The 16,046-nt window shown below is 44.9% G+C and overlaps 1 protein-coding gene and 1 long non-coding RNA gene across 36 annotated transcripts in view; one reads left to right on the top strand and one right to left on the bottom strand.

Annotated features, from left to right (window-relative positions):
• The window catches only part of DTNA (dystrobrevin alpha), a 218,689-nt gene that overhangs the window by 166,929 nt on the left and 35,714 nt on the right, over positions 1 to 16,046 (bottom strand). For 19 of the 35 annotated variants that reach the window (XM_072034656.1, XM_072034657.1, XM_072034654.1 and 16 more), the window contains exon 1: positions 7,558 to 7,696. The exons of 2 other annotated variants lie outside the window; for them this stretch is intronic. Coding sequence is in view for 6 of the 33 variants with exons in the window: in XM_072034664.1 (XP_071890765.1) it covers positions 7,558 to 7,574 (17 nt within the window). In the remaining 27 variants the exon portion in view is untranslated. Of the gene's footprint in view, positions 1 to 7,467; positions 7,529 to 7,557; positions 7,781 to 13,994; positions 14,178 to 16,046 lie in introns of those variants that run through there. 14 more of the 35 variants (XM_027452125.3, XM_072034665.1, XM_027452161.3 and 11 more) reach the window with 8 other exon arrangements.
• LOC140001873 (uncharacterized) lies at positions 7,874 to 11,401 on the top strand. Its single transcript, XR_011807526.1, has 2 exons — positions 7,874 to 8,217; positions 10,996 to 11,401. It is a non-coding gene; the product is annotated as an uncharacterized lncRNA (long non-coding RNA).

The raw sequence follows: 16,046 nt of genomic DNA, 5'->3' as shown, positions 1-16,046 counted from the left end.
GGGCTGTGTCCCCACTGCCCCTTGTGACATTCGTCCCCAGCTCTGCAGGCTGCCCAGGTACCCATCTGGAGAAGCAGGAGCACTTGGGATCTCCCTCAGGTGTCTCTTTGTGCCTCATGGGCACTCCTGGGACTACATCTGGCCTGCAGGGACGGAGGGGCTCGGAGACGGAGGGCCTTTGCATCTGGGAACCAGGAGAATGAAGGTGATGGAAATGTGCTTGCCAGTAAAAGGCTCCTCTGCACAGTTCCAGGCACAACACTTTTCCTCTCACCTCTGAGTATAGGCCCTTTTTTTTCCCCCCAAATCCAAGCACCTTCTGCTGAATTGACAGGGTTAATTGTATAGCTCGGACAGGAACTTATACTTCTTAGCACTAAGTGTGTGAAATAATGTTACGTGCCTTGCCAAATCCTCCTGGAGTGGTTAGAAAAGACAGTCCTCTCCTGTGCTGCTGCACTCTAAAATTGCTGAACAAACCTATTCTGCTGTAATGGGAAGGGACACGTTTTCTTCCCTGCTGTAAGTAGGTCAATGAAAACATGATGTTGTGAGGGTGAAACTGTTTTCTTCTGTCCTTTTCCCCCTAATGATAGTTTCAGATCATTCTGATTTAATTACGTTTCCAGTGTTAGCTGTAATAACACTGGAAGGTTATTATCAGCTGATATATTGGTGGTGCTAAGCTCTGGGTTTTGTGCTTCCTTGCCTCGGGGACATGCATGCAATTCACACGCAGGGTGCAATATTGCACAGCTGAGAAAAGCCTGCAAAGAAACGTGGATGTGGAAATGCAACAATATGTTACCATGCAGGAAATTTTAACTCCCAGCCCTGAGATTAGCACTGAGCTTTTACATCAGTCCGATCTCTATTTGAGGATGAACTTCTCGCTATCTACGCTAAATCTGAAGCACCCACAGTGCGAACAATGAACTTGCTCTGAATTAGTACTGGCATAAACCAAGCCAGAGTGTTTTCAGTGGAACAATTCCAGTTCACAACAACTGGGGACTTCTCTGCGCATATCTCAACAGAAGGGATTAACCAGTAGCTAGCAAAACATTTAACTTGCAGTGATACCTATCTGAATATTAAATGCAAATTAAAGAGCATTGGAAATAAGAAATATATGTTGGGTGAGAACCCCCCAAGACAGAAAAAGAGAAAAAAAAAAAAAGTTACACTGAAGAGAATAAAGAACGCCTGCAGTCTCAGCAAACTAAATTTTAAAAACCAAAAGGGTGCTGTCATTTTACTGAGCGTCTCTCTCTCTTTTGGGCCAGATGGTGTAAATTAGTTTTGTTGACATTAACAGAAAAAAAAAAAAAAAAAGAAAGAGTAATTAATTCCCCTGACGTAATGCCTGTTGTACTGTTGTAATCCCTCCCTCACCCACCCAGGCCCCCTTCTGCAAGCAAATGTTTGCCCCAGCAGAGTTTACGTGCTCTTACACCCCACTCCAAGCAGCCCTGTCTCGCATGCAGCCAGCCTGCCGAGGACAGCAAAGCCCAGTGCATGCAAGTGGACGCCACTCGGGCCTCAGCATGAAATCTGCACCCTATAAAAACCCACGACTTCAAAGAGGACTCGCATTTCATCCTACGAATCCAATTACGTGTTTCAAATTTAGGATGGCTTGTCAAGTGCCAGCTGACAGAGTGATGTCCCCAAGTATTTCAGGACGATGATATTTGAGCTGAAATGCAAAGCCAGCTGTTTATGCCTTAACTACTTACCTATGGAACATTTCAAAAGGCGGAAACTATACGATGATTAAGTACCTTTGCACCTCAGCAAAAACCATCCTGCTCTGCACAGAGACCTTTCCAACTGGAATTTAGAAAGCCCATATTGCAGTGAGGAAATAATTCTGGGTGCAGGATTATCACCAGTATCAGCAAATCACAAGACTGGTAGAAAAGATACGTAATCCACCGCCTGCAGTGAGATAAAGCCAGCTACGCTTTGCTCATGTTTATTGAAGTTATTCCTAACACCACAGCCTCCACGAACAGTGCATTTCAGGGATAGCATTTTCCTAGGGCTTACCTCATCTTCTTCACTTCACTTCAGAGCCATTTCTGTTTGCCTGTAGGCATGGAAAAGAGATGATGGCCTCCTTTTTGCAACAGCCTGTTCTGTGCTTGAACTCTCTGCTTCCTACCTGCTCCTGCTCTACCTGTCAGGGGCAGGGTGGAAAAAAAAGTGAAGACTTCTTCTTCCGAGGATGAGATACCCACTTCTATTTCTTTGCTCCATCCAGAGTCTGTCTGTACAGACTTTGCCAAAAACAAGCCAAAGCACTCCTCTCTACAACAGCATGAAGCAGAAAAGGGATGGCCCCAGTGCCTTGTGACACAGGTACAGCCAGAGCTGGCGACTCCAAGGTTGGCTTGTGGCAAAGGCAGGCATCTCCTGGGCAGAGTATGCTTTGTACACAGAGAATTTATTTCCACTAGGGAAAGGTGAATGGCCTGAGAAATTATCAGCCTATCTACTTTATGCCTTTTTTCAGAGAGAATACACTGCTTCAGTGTGGATGCACATTAAATAACTCAAAGCCTAGGTCCATTCACTCCAAGTTACCACTGAGTTCTCATATGTGACTGCGACTCTCAACAGACACGTATCTGCCTTACAACGTAAATGCACCGGCTTGCCAAGAGCTCACCTAACCCTGAAAACTATTCAAAAATTCCCTGCTTTAGACTAGTTAGAGCTAGTTAAAACTCCAGCTCTTTAAATGCTGTTTGGGCATACATCACCAGATTTGATGTGGATGGAGAGCTCATATTTGCATGGATACTTTTTAATCATCAGCTACCTAATTATTCATTGAGCTGTATGATTACTGAAATTGCATTTACTACCTCCTAGACTCCCATAACAGCTTCTTGCCATCATTATTTTAGCAAGTTTCCTCTGCTTACACCCACTTTCTACTACTTTCTACTTTTTTTTTTTTTTTTTTTTTTTTTCCCAGTTGCTCTGCTAAACTCTAAGCTTGACCTGAAATTCTGCACACTGGATATTGCAGTCAAGCAGAATGTATTATATATATGCATTCAGCAAGTTTCAAAGCTAAAGTTCAGGAAAAGATAGTTCCACCCATGCTAAAAAAATCCCTTATAATTCTTTTGCTGAGAAGCATTTGCTCTGCCATGCTTTCAAATAAAACTACGCTCTTGTTAAATGGTGTATTTAAAAAATGTGTTGGGAAAGGGTAAGATTAATTCTATCTGCAGCTCTTGTTTGGTAATGAGTACTCAAGGACAATGTTGCTCTGAGCACACTTTTCTGTGCTTTAGCTGTGCTTACTTTAATTGTGCTTGAAAGAACTAGTCACTGGTTGTCAATAAATTGTTTTTAATGCCTCTTTGCTCACAGACTTCTGTGTGTCTGATTCATTTTTCTCTCTCTCTTTTTTTTTTTTTTCTTGCGATCTGCTGAGTGCAAATGTTCTTAGAAATTTACAGGGAGGTATTTCACAGGATAGCCTCATCCTTACAACAGACACAAAAGAAGGTAGGAGCATAGCACATAGCACATAACACTTTCCATCCCTTGACCTGAGAGCACTTGACAAAACTGGGCAAATGTTTCTGTCCCCACCTTTAGATGAGATGATGCCAAGATGCACAGCAGCTGACACACTGTCTTCTGACCCTCTTGCCACAGGGAAGGTTAGGCTCAGCTGGTCGTGTCACCCCAACAAATAAATTCAAAAGCAGGGATTCACCGTCCCCAGCACTTTCCCATCTCCTATTACTCATCGTACACTTCCCTAGTTCTGGTTTTATAGCCAAACGTAGCAAGAGGCCACACAATTGGTTCAGACCCAAGAAAGACACCCCAAAACTTGGCCTCCCGCCACATCCCTCTGGAAGGGAGGGTAGTTTTCTCCAGGCTATTAGGTATTAGGCATTATCTCAACTACCACAGCTGCAATTAGATGCATTTTTAAGCATCCTATTAGTGGGAAATCTCGCTGTATTTCCAGGTAGAGTCTCTTCATACAGTACTAATTAGCTCAGGAAATGCTTTGTTGCTTGATGCACAGGGAGCCAGGATCAATAGCAAGTGCAGGACCTGCACAGGTTCCCAGTGAACGCAGCTGTGAGGGCTCCTGGCCTCCGACGTTATAGGTGGCTACAGAGGACATGGTGATTTCATTGTATTTGGTTGGGTTTGTGTGTTTTTGTCCTTTATACCAGAGTTACAAAATTACAGAATCGAGGCTTTCTGTAGCGTGGTGCCTTGTATTTAGGCATCGCCTGTCATATTCCGCCAAAACAAATTAGCGACTGGCGCAGGGAGTAGATTCATCAGGGCCCAAAGGAAATTATTTCACTGAGAGCTGCTCCTAGGTACTTGTGAGCTGAGAAACATGCCAGCATCTTCTCAGGGGCCCTTGGGGAAACGGCCCTTACGCTCTTAACCAAGCAGTTCCTGACAACACTCCTCTTTCCCAATTTTTGGCAGAATGATCACTGAGAAAAGCTTGAAGATGAGGCTAGAAATAAAGATTTACAATGGAAAAAGTGGTGATGACAGAAAGGAAAAGGGACCCATGAAGAATAACTGTAGAGTCCAGCAAGGAAGGATTTTAGCACCCATCTGTGTATCCCTGCCATGGGTTTTACCGCGGTTTGCATTGAAAGACTCACGGGATGTATTAAAGGAAGAATTGCTGCAAACCCATTCGCACCTTGGGAAGCACGTTTCTTCTCAACTCCTGCAGCAAAGTCACTTGCAACTTAATGGTAATGGATGAGGAGCAAACCTGTTACCAGCTGTGATAAAGCAGGGATTGCCCCCAGGTGACACCAGTCATCGCCTCAGGGCAGGAAAGCATGGCACGTGGCAGCGATGGACAACACGCTGGCATCTGGGGAGTACCCCAACAGCAAAGGCGACTCCCCAAATCCGGAGGCATCCCTGCTGCAGCTGTTGGCCTGCGTGGTGCTCGCTGTGTTTGGTCTGCTCGCTGCCTTCATCAGCTGCCTGCTGCGGGGGGCCCCCATGACACCAACACGCTGCCCAGCACACACGGAACCACGTCCCCTAACAGCGCACCGGGGCCGGCCAGGCATTCTCCATTTCGGGGAAAAAAAACCCACGACACTATTATCATATATAAACTGTATCAAATACACCAACATTTTCTACAGGAAAATACCAGTTTACTGAAGATTTCCCATTTCCATCAGACTGAAAGATGCTATTTCAGGTGGGCTTGATACACCAGAACATATTCTTTAAAGCCAACCCAACATCGCAATGCAGCCCGTTATTCTGGGAATGCCTGCTCCTGGGTGAGATGCCCACTTCTTTCCATGAACTATTTTTTTTCTTCTTTTTTATTTATTTTTTTCTGGTGGCTTCGCTTCCCACAATACAAAGCAGGTTTCCCTCTGACAAAGCTCTCTGGTGCCTCCTGGACATTTAATTATGGGAGAAGGGTCTCAGATAATGAAATGGGAACATCATGCTCCTGAACCAATGCTTCTGAAAAAGCAATAAACTGCGGTAGGGAAATGCAATTTAATTTTGAACTGACTCAGGAATTTCCCATGGAACATTAATTCTATTTTCTGCTCACCTCTGAATGTCAGCCTATTTTTCTTTTTCGGTTTAGGAAGCTTATAAAAGGTGTTGTGAAACCGCTTCCAAATCTGTGAATTCCTCCTTCCCCCGCCCCCCTCCTCCTGCTGTAGCCCTGGGGAGGGGGATGCCGTCTGAAAACAGATGCCTGTTGTACCGTGCAGAGGCGATGCCTGTCCCGAGGACCTGCTATCCACATCCGTAACACAGAGGGGTAAGGAAGGTATTCCCACCCCCTTCCGTTCGGCAGGGGATCAGAAAACTCAGCTTGCCCGAAGCTGCACAGGAATCCAGTGCACGAGCCAGAAACAACCACAGCTCTGCTAAGCCCCGCTGTGATTTTTAACTCATCCTCACATATTTTGTCTCAAACTTCTTCCACTTCGATACCAAAACAAATAATTACAGTGATACCTTAATTTAGGAACCAGCTGGCCCAGAAATTTAGCACGGGACAGAAGTGTTTAGCTAGTTTGTACCAGTTAAGAGAACACCCAACTGTTATCAGCTATTGGAGAAGTGGCTTAAATGGCTTAAATGCTCCTGCAATTGCTCTTCACATTGATGTTAAAAGTTCTGCATCTGCCTCTCCTTCATCCCCTAGATTCAACCACTCAGGAAACAACTCGCGGCAGATCTGCTCACCCCAATGAACCCAGATATTTACAAAACTGCAGAGAGCTGATCAACAAGCATGGACTCGATCAAATGGAATAAAGCCCATAAAATGTACCAGATCCAGCATCTTTCCTTCAAACTGAGGAAACGTTTCTATTTCAGCTCATTCCATTGCTCATATTTTGCAAGGCAAGGATGGACATCGGATGAGTCTCTTTGCCACCCATATCTATAGCCAAAAATGTTCGGTGTTTCAGCAACCCGCTGGCAGCGCCCGCTTCCCAGGGCTGCCACGGGCAGCAGTAACACGTCAGGAATTCGGGGCATGTTTGGGCGAATGGCCACCGAGGCCACCGGCACCAGGGCTTGGAGCTCCTCTGCTACGAGCATGCAACATGTGTGCCCAAAATGTGCAATAAAAGTGATGCTGCCATTTCGGCAATCCTCACATCACGGGTTTAGAGGAAACTCTCACAGTATCAGTTCCTGCTATGCAACAAATTTTACAGCTGACTTCCCACCGAGTTGCTGATATTTAATAAACCCTTTTGGTCAAAGGAACACCACAGCTTCACCAGAAATGTTTGGGAAATACCCTGAAAATACCATTGATCAATGAGGCGATGAATCTGCTAGATACTGAAATTACTTTTGGTAAGTTTAGAAAGAATATGACAGCTTGAATCTTCTTGCTCATAAACTCACATCTCCAGTAATTACTACCAGGGGAACACATACATTTTTTAATTACCACTGGAATTGCTTTGTTGAGAGAAAACATAAAGGCCAAAATGGAAAAAATATAAAAAGTTTGAAAGCCCAGTAAAAGCACGCTCTAGGAACAAACAAACAGAAAAGTTACATTTAATTAGCCCTGTGTTGTGATCAAACTCACACGTAAGGAAATAGCAAATGAGTGAAACCATGGTGAAAAAAGCAAACAAATACTGATTATATCCTCTGTAATGCTGAAAACAACCTGCTTCTCAGCTTTGTGATAATGAGCAGCATTTCACGCATATCTCACTCACGAAGAGCAAAGGGTTGTGATAAAATTGAGCTGACAGGCAAAGAGCACCCAAAACTGTAACGGGAAGGTTATTAAAGCCCAAGACTCCCTCGGCACGCCAAGACAAGAAACCTTGCGAGTTAACACTTCACTGAGGAATAAAGTTCAAACAATCCACAACGGGAAAAGAGGGGAAAATAAATCACCGAGGAAAGCATTACTTAAAAATCTACCTTAAAGGAAGTGCTGAGAGCTCTGAGAACACGAGGCAAGCACAGAGACCCCGCGGCAGCAAATGGCAAAAAGGCAAGCTTCCTACTTACCCTATGGTATGCACCATGATCTCTTTGGCCACCTCAGTAATTCCAAGGAATCCAGAATTATGTGATTTTTACGGGAGTATTTAAGTCTTGAGAGGAGGCAGAGGGAAGCTGACAACCAGAGCTTTGCGAGGAGCCAGGCGGAGAGGGATGAATTTAAACCCTGGCTCAGGATGCCGTGTTTTCTGCGTCTATCTTTAACTTGTAAATGATTTGGTTTCGCATTCCTCTGAAGTCCTGCTGGCAGATGCCTTTGCGGAGCTTGTACCAATCACAGGCACCCAGACCCCCTCCCTCCCTCTGCCTCCCTGCTTGCTCCCTCCCTTCCTGTCCTTCCCTCCCTCCCTCCCTCTCCCCAAGCCTGACAGTCATCCCCACCTCACCCCCAAACACAACACATACCCCCGAAATACAGCACAGCACAGCACAGCACAGCACAGCACAGCACAGCACAGCACAGCACAGCACACACTTCACTCCAATAAAATCCCCCCTCCTCCCTCTCAGCAAGCAGCTCACACGCACTGCCACCAAACTGGCGCTGTCACCACGTTCCCCGCTCCGTTTCGGAGGCTCACGTAGCCTGCGCGAAGACGCTGAAACAATCCAGTCCTTCCAAAGCCGTTTCAAAACATGCTATCGCAGCACGTTGGGATAAAAGTGGTAAGTGGCACTGTCTGCTTATGTTCGGAACAGAGGGGCCTGAAATTATTGCTCCTGCCAAATCTGGTATGAAGTCTCTGGGTTTGAAACCTGCAGTCGCTGATTAAATCACAGTAAGAAATAGGAGCACAGCAAGGCACTTCCCAGAGATGACCACAAATGCCACCAGCTTGAGGGGAGCGAGGGCTGGGGAGAGGAAGGCACAGAGCCGTGTTTCACCCTCTGCCATAGCAGCTGCTGCAGAGATTCATCTTTGGATGCTTACAGCACCTCTGCCCGTACAGAGATCTCTACTGAAGAACTGAGCAGAAAAATAAGAAAGATTGTACCCGATCTCAAACAAAAAGCCTCCAAACTTTCACTTGTGGTTAATTTGTGTCTCTTTACAATAACAATGCATTGCAATTTTGTTCAGCAGTCAGACTCTGAAATAACCAGACTAACTACTGGCAGCACTTAGGAGACTGTTTTGTGAGCAAAAAAGTCCTTCCACATAACCCAGTACTACTAGCAGTGACTTCAGGAGTCATTAGGGTTGACACTAACCCCTGGCTCTTAATATCAGCCTTTTGAAGCTCCTAGTTTTTAATCTGTAAACGTGCATTCAGCCAAATACTGCTTGCCATTAGGTTTTCCTTATCTCAAAGACTGGTGCGAACAGAACGAGCCACAAGACTGTATGTAAAACATATGAATTATTGAGCACTTCTGGCTGAAACTGGAAAATATCAATTTACAGTCTCACCAGTTCAAACAGAAAACATGGTAAAAGGCTTTGTTTTACAGTATTGCAAGGCCAGGCTGATTTAGTAATAAAAGTCATCATACATTTAATCCAGGCTAACAAAAAAAAAAAATCAAACTTGGAAAGGCTGAAAGAGCGGTAAAAGAATAATCCTGAGGGCTGTACATTAGTGTAAAAGAAGTAAGCCTGCACTTCATCTCTGGCGAGCTACTGTTCATGCTGCTGCTGTAGGAGACAACACTGGATACAAACAGCCACCGCTATGGTCAGTCCCATAGTCCCAAAGGCAAACTCCTCTTTACTTGGAGTCGGCTAAAGTTCACACACCTGGAAAAGTTGCCAGAAACATATAAATATTAAAGAATAAACCAGCTGACAAGATGACTCCTGAAAAGCTGAAAGATTTATTTGGAGTCGCTAACCTTTGTTGCTATTAGCAAATACAGACCTCAGTATGTTTAATGCCTGCCTCACAGAGAGCTTTAAAACCTCCAGCAAGCGAAAAACATGCCAGGGACATCCTGCCAGACACTAAGGCAGTCGCTCAACTTCTCCTCTGCCTCGGGTCCTGAAACTGTGGGTTGCTGATACCACGATTCAGGGAATGTGCCCATTATTCGTTTTTAGGAGTTGCAGTGAATTGCAGGAAGGCTGCCTAGCCCTGCTTTCCAATAGAGCCATGTCTACCACTGCGGCTTACAAATCTCTCACACCAGAGAAAGTCACAGACCCCAGGGTCTCCCATTTAAATGGAGCAACTCCGAGCAGTGTAATGGCATCACACCTCACACCCACGTTTTTCTATTGTTTCGTAAGGGTGTCAGGCTTGAAGGGCAGATAACCATCAGAAGCAGAGTTAACATGAAGTCTTAAGGAGCACAGGGCTTTAGATGCTCAGAGAGACAAAAGAGAAGGAACAAAGAGAAGTCGTGCTTTTGTGGCTGAGCAGCTTTTCATTACCCAGCCGAGCAAAGAGGAAAGCAGCTCCCCACGGAAGAAAGTGTGATGGACCAATGTGATGGATCAGAAGTGAGGTGAAGGATTAACTGAGCTGTTTTCAGACTCCAGCCTACCCCCAGAGAGTGCTTAAGTATGGGGAAGAACAATGGCAAGGAAATCCTCAAAAGCATGCCCACAGTTTTATCTGAGCTTTTGTATTTCCCTTACTATGTAAAAGTTTCCTTTACTAGGGTAAAAAGAGGTTGGGTTTTGGATCCTCTAAAAGAACACTAAGCATTTCTTTCCCACGTCTCTTAAGAAGTTAATTATACACTTAAGAGTATGTAGGGGTGACGCTTTGAAAATGGGGTGCTTGAAATTACAGGGAAGACTTGGATGTCAACATGGACACCAAGATCCCCTTTCCATGAATGGGACAGAGAGGTTGTATGTCCCAAAACTGTGTCACGTAAGCCAGAGGAGAAGATGGGTGTCCAGTTTCCTCAGATGAAGAAGAACAGCAGTGCCTAACACAGTGGAGCTGAAGACAGCAACCAGTAGAGCCCAGTAGAGCATACAGCTGGGAGAGAGGTCCCAAGGCTGGGAGAGGGACTGCTGCTCCTTCCCTTTCAGCAGGGCCTGTTACTTAAAACATCACCAAACACAACGGGGCAGAGAGCACTGTGGTATTAGATCTGAGATGTAGGAGTGCAAACTAACCACAAGCTCCTGTGGAGGTGTGGGGGCTGCGTGTGGAGCAGGGCGCAGAGCAGGGAGTGATGTGGTGCCAGCGACAAGTGCAGGTAGGTGACATGTCTGGAGCCGTGTGACTTCCTGCCATCCCTGATTTAGCCCCGCGCCTGGGAGGCATGCTCTGTCCCTTCACATTCAGCTATTTTTAACGTGCACAGAATTTGCTCTCGGTCTTCACTAGTCTGTCAGCGTCTTGGATTCATTTCTCGTGACAGCCGTGAGATTTGGACTTACTGGGACAAGCAACGTTTTTCACCCGACAGGCCCGGTCCTTCTAAGCCTTACTCAGAGTAGCTCCTGCGCGTAGGATCATCTCATTAACCCCTGCTGCTGATTTTCAGGGTTTGCCCAAGAGTAAGAGCTTGGTAGAGGACTACCATTACGTGACAGGAATGCAGTCCCTGTGTGTCACGGTGCCTCGAACACACTGACTTTTTCAGCATTATTCATCGACTCCACCACCCCCGGGCTGCCTCCAGCCCTGGTTACTCCACGGCTTGGCTGCCCCAAGAGCCCTCTCCAGCGGGCTCCAACAGGCAGTGTTTGGCCACGAGCTGCCCCATGAGTTGCTCAGTTTTGCAGCAACAGAGGATTCCCTGTGCTGGCTTTTCTGTTTTTAACGTCTGCACTTCTGTGACTGAAGCTACGTTGAAGGAGAATGTCCACGGTTCTACGTCTAAGCTCCAGGAACGAATCATATTTCCAGTTAATCCTTTTACTGAATAAAGAAAAAAAATCTGTGATTTACTTTTGAACACGTCTCCCCTTTTTGCTATGTCTGGTATCGACAGTTTGTGGGCGTTTTTTGGACAAGCTTGTGCTTTAAACTAGTGTTTATCACCATACATGCGCATCTCACAAGAGTCGGGACATAAAGGCTTTGACTTTACTTATCTACACAAGAACAAATTATGAACATTAACTGAGAAGAATTAGGCAACTTCTGACACACCCTGTGCAGTTGCCTTGTCTCTGCAAAATAAAACCATTACTTACCAGATGCACTGACATTCAGTTTACTTGAAAAATACCAAAGAGGACAACCAGAATAATGCGGCTTCCATTTATCTTCAGTCCAAACACTAAATACAGTAAAAATACTACTCTTCTTGGTAGATGTCCAATCTGATAGTAAAACAAAGGTCTCCCAGCTTAGTAAAAAAACAAAGATCTCTGAGATTTAATAAAATCAAAAGAACCTAAAAAGGCTGTAAGATGTTGTAGGTAAAGTGATTGATTTAACTACACTGAAAGGAAAAATACTTATATTTTTTAAAAAATTAAAAAAGACAGGTAAAGCTACTCCCACACAGCACTGACCCTTGGAAAAGTCCTTCGTGGCCTGACGGTGCTCCTGGATGAATAAAAAGGCTGTATCATCTATTATTGGTTCCGTGCCTGAAAATGCTGAACTTGAAAGGTTTGAAGTGACAGCTGTATTTCATTAAAGTTGCTTGGTGAGCAGTGCAGCTAATGAGGATCGTTTTCCTAAGGATTTATGATCCTTTGTTATTTACTGTTCCCAATGACAGCAGTCCCCATTTCCTGTAAACTCCCACAACCACTCCCACCCCTCAGGTCTTGAGTGCTGCCCATGTCTCCCTTCAGCTTCTTCCCATCAGCCACACAACCAACCTGTGCCACCATCTCCACCACGATCCTTTGAATGTCCCCAGGCCTCCATAGCTGTCCTTCTTTCAGCTGCTGCCCTAATCTGCAGTCCCATTCACTTTCATACTCCTTTACATAGAATAGTTTGAGCCAGAAGGGACTTTAAAGATTGTCTAGCTCCTTAAAGATCATCTACTTCTGACCATACTTTCTCGCTGTCTGGGGAAAAGGCAGCAGAGAGGTGATAAGAGTAAAGGAGAATCAGTACAGTTGAGCCTTCTTCCGCCACGCAAAATTCAGCAGAAGGTGTCTAATGAGTTCAAAACCACTGACTGCGACCTGAAGCGTGAGAGACACAAACATCATGACTGTGTTTCCTTACAAAGCCAAACTAAGAAGTGAAATAAAACAACCAAAAAACCTGTATGCCAGTTACAAAGATTCACTCCGGCGTTTGGGCCTCATCGGCTCCTCATCGGTAAGAACTTGCTACGGCTTTGAAGGCTTCGTGTCTGCTCTGACCCAGTATGCACAAGGCAGTGATGACTGCTCAGTAAGAGAGCTCACGGCACCCAGTGCCTGAAACACTTGTGAAAGTAAAGATCACAACACTGAAATTCGCCTTGGCACAACCTTCTCCTGCAACCATGTGCTTATTCCTGAAATTATCGAATGAATGGAATATTGTCATTAAGGAAATGGCTCCGTTATCCTCTCTCATCCCAGCACCTTGGTTTCATTGCAGTGCTATGTTCTGCACTGAAAGAAGACTTCCATTACGTTCTTCATAAAGATGCCACAAACTTTAGGTATTCCTATTTGCCTGGACAGACAACCACAGGCCTTTTGAGAAATTTGGCCAATGTCTGAAGGGTGTGTACAGGCAGACACACATGTGGATGAAGTGACATACACTTTTCTCAAGACTGGAGAGGATAATCTATGAAACACATTCTCTGTTCAGTTTAGCCCACCACAGGAACAACCCTCTTTCACCCACCCCACATATTCTGCCAAAAAATCCCTCCTGCTCTAAAATGAAACCGTGAGGCTCACTATATTCAATCCTTCAGACAAAAACCTTGGGAAACAGGGGAAACAGATAATTTTTTTTGGTAGAAAAAACAACAACATAGCAGGAACATGGAAGGAAGGCTAAAAGTCTCAGAACTGGCAATGACTATTGGAGCATTAATATATAGGGCAATGGCAGAAATCTCATCAGATCAGTTACATAAAAGCACTAGTTACACAAAATTACACAAAAAGCCTTGCCCTGTGAAGTGCATCAGGGCTCTGCAGAAGCTGTTGTGGGTGTCTCAGCCACACAGCCATCTCCTGCTGCCTGCCTCCGGACCCGATGGCATCCCCGCGCCCCTCGGACTGGGTCTCGGTCCTGCTGGGAGTAGGGACAGAAGAGGATGCTGCTGAGCATCCCCGGGGGCCCCAGCTGGGAGGGAGCAGGCAGGGTGAGACAGCCTGGAAGAAGCTTGTCCTACTGCTCCCTCTGCTGTACCCATCCTGTGGAGAAATCCCAAATGTCAGCCGGAGAGGCTGGGATGAGGGATGGCAGCTTTCGGCGAGCAATCTGCTCGCAGCACAGCCCCAGGCAGACCTGAGGAAGGGGCAAAGCCGCGGCTGACGAGGAAGAAATGACCACCACGCTCGGGAGACGGCGTGACGTGGATCTTATTTTAGCGCATCCGATCTTTTTTTTTTTGCCCTGTACCTGCTGGGAGAGGTGCTATCCTTCCGCTTCCAGAAGAGCGCGGGGAGCACGGGAAAACAACGCCTCTCCTCCAGCACGGTCTTCCCGCTTTGTAACCCAGATTTAGACTATGAGCTCATCTTACGAGAGGGATGGGTGTCACGATCAGCTGCGCGGCTCAGCCTGCAGAGGAAGGCGCATGAAACTCCCCGGGCACGGTTGGGTTGCTCACGGCAGCCAAACGAGGAGTTATGCAATGCCGGCAGTAAATGCCTCGCATACCCTGGCTGCTTGCAGACATCAAACAGGGGAAAAAAAAAAACAAAAAAAACCCACCCGATTTGTGAGTCATGTTAATGCCACGCTGAATTTAACAAGATGAAGCATAAGCGAAAGAGGGGAAAGAGGGAATACGGCTTATAGAAATGCAGTCAATTAATCAGTTGGGAATTAGCAATGTGATTGTCAGAGAAAGAACTTTTTTAACCCACGACCAGCTGAACATCACTCCAGTCAATAATCTCCCTGTGCACGCCATTCCTGAGGGTTGGAAAACTGGCAGCACCGGCCACCACCTACAAGAGACATTTGCAGCTGTCATGAAAGCCCTTCTCTGAATAGAGTGAAAACTGGTACCCCAAGAAAAATACGTATTTCCAAACGCTCAGACATTACAGTGTGATTTTCCCGATCTTCAGAGCAATATTTCATTTACTGCAAACTTCCCCTTTAGCTCTGATTTATGGAAATCCAAACCAGAGTAGAGACTATCTCAGAGGAAAAAATCACTCTCAAGCACTTTTCTCTGAGAAGGTGCAAACTCATCAGAACAGGAAGGAATGATTAGAGGAATCAGCACCTTCAGGAAAAGCATACACTTTCCATATGAAAGGAGACGATTAAAGGCTGAAAGGCTGGAATGCAGCATTTAGGATTTGGCGACTTTGAAAGTCCAATCAAATACTCATCTTAAACCTTCTGGAGAATTTCAGGAACTTTAAACAACGATTGCTAAAAATAAAACCCCAAACCTTCCTAACACGAGTGTGAGATTAAAAAAAATAATAATTAGTGAATTGTAGAAAGGCAGTGTTAACAGAGTAACTGCATTCCCTTTTTCTCCAAGCCCGAAGAATGATTTCCTTTTGTAATACAGAACATCTTCCAGCTAATGAAAACACTAGAAACTGGATTTTACGATATAACATGGTGATAAAGTGAATTACATTTAAATGTCAATGGGATCTATGGAACAGAGCAAACTTGAAAAAACTCATTCACTAATTTTAAAGTTGTGAATAATTAGCATGGCATTTTCAAACGCACTTGGTCATGACCTAATTCTTCTTCAAATGCTTCAATTTTAGTTTTTGCAAAGCTGTGCAAGCCCAGCAATACTACCATAGCAGTTGAACCAATGCTACAACAATAAAGTCCTACTGGAAAATCCCACCTTTAAGTGAGTGGCTCTAGCAAAGGGAGGGGAAACGACAATTTGGGGTAGAATCCATTCTTTTCAGTTGCACTACTCCAAATTTACATAATGCAAACAAACACAGCTTGGTCTCAAGAGGGACACAATGATGTGCCTAATTCACACTTGCTCAGTTCACATCAAAGAGGAACTACTCTCTCCATTTACAGCTGGAATGGAGCTGAAAGCATAAACTAAACTAACAACTTCCACAGGAAAAGTGATAAGACTGAAAAAATATTTTATCTGTAATAATCCAAGAATACATACAAATTATTTTAACATGGCCCTGTGATGCATCATGACAAACAGCCCACACATAAATATACAATGTGTACGCGTAGAAACTAAGCACAGGTCTGGACATAATCTATTTGCTGTCAGATACCACAAAGCTGCTTTGAATAAACATCCTCATTTTTACAGCTCTTTCTCCCCTCTCTGAATTCATTTTGTTTATCCCCAAATAAAAGATATTTTTCATTTTGCTTTGTTTGGAATAGCACATGCTTTATCTAAGAACCTCAGACATTACAGCGTAAATTATTTGTACTGCTTGTTACAGAAAGTCTTGCTCCGGGACTTTGCGACTCAACACT

This window comes from Anas platyrhynchos, chromosome 2 (genome assembly GCF_047663525.1).
Source record: "Anas platyrhynchos isolate ZD024472 breed Pekin duck chromosome 2, IASCAAS_PekinDuck_T2T, whole genome shotgun sequence".
Classification (NCBI taxonomy): Eukaryota; Metazoa; Chordata; class Aves; order Anseriformes; family Anatidae; genus Anas; species Anas platyrhynchos.
The sequence above is the reverse complement of the archived record's forward strand: the minus strand, read 5'-3'. Positions and strand labels throughout refer to the sequence as shown.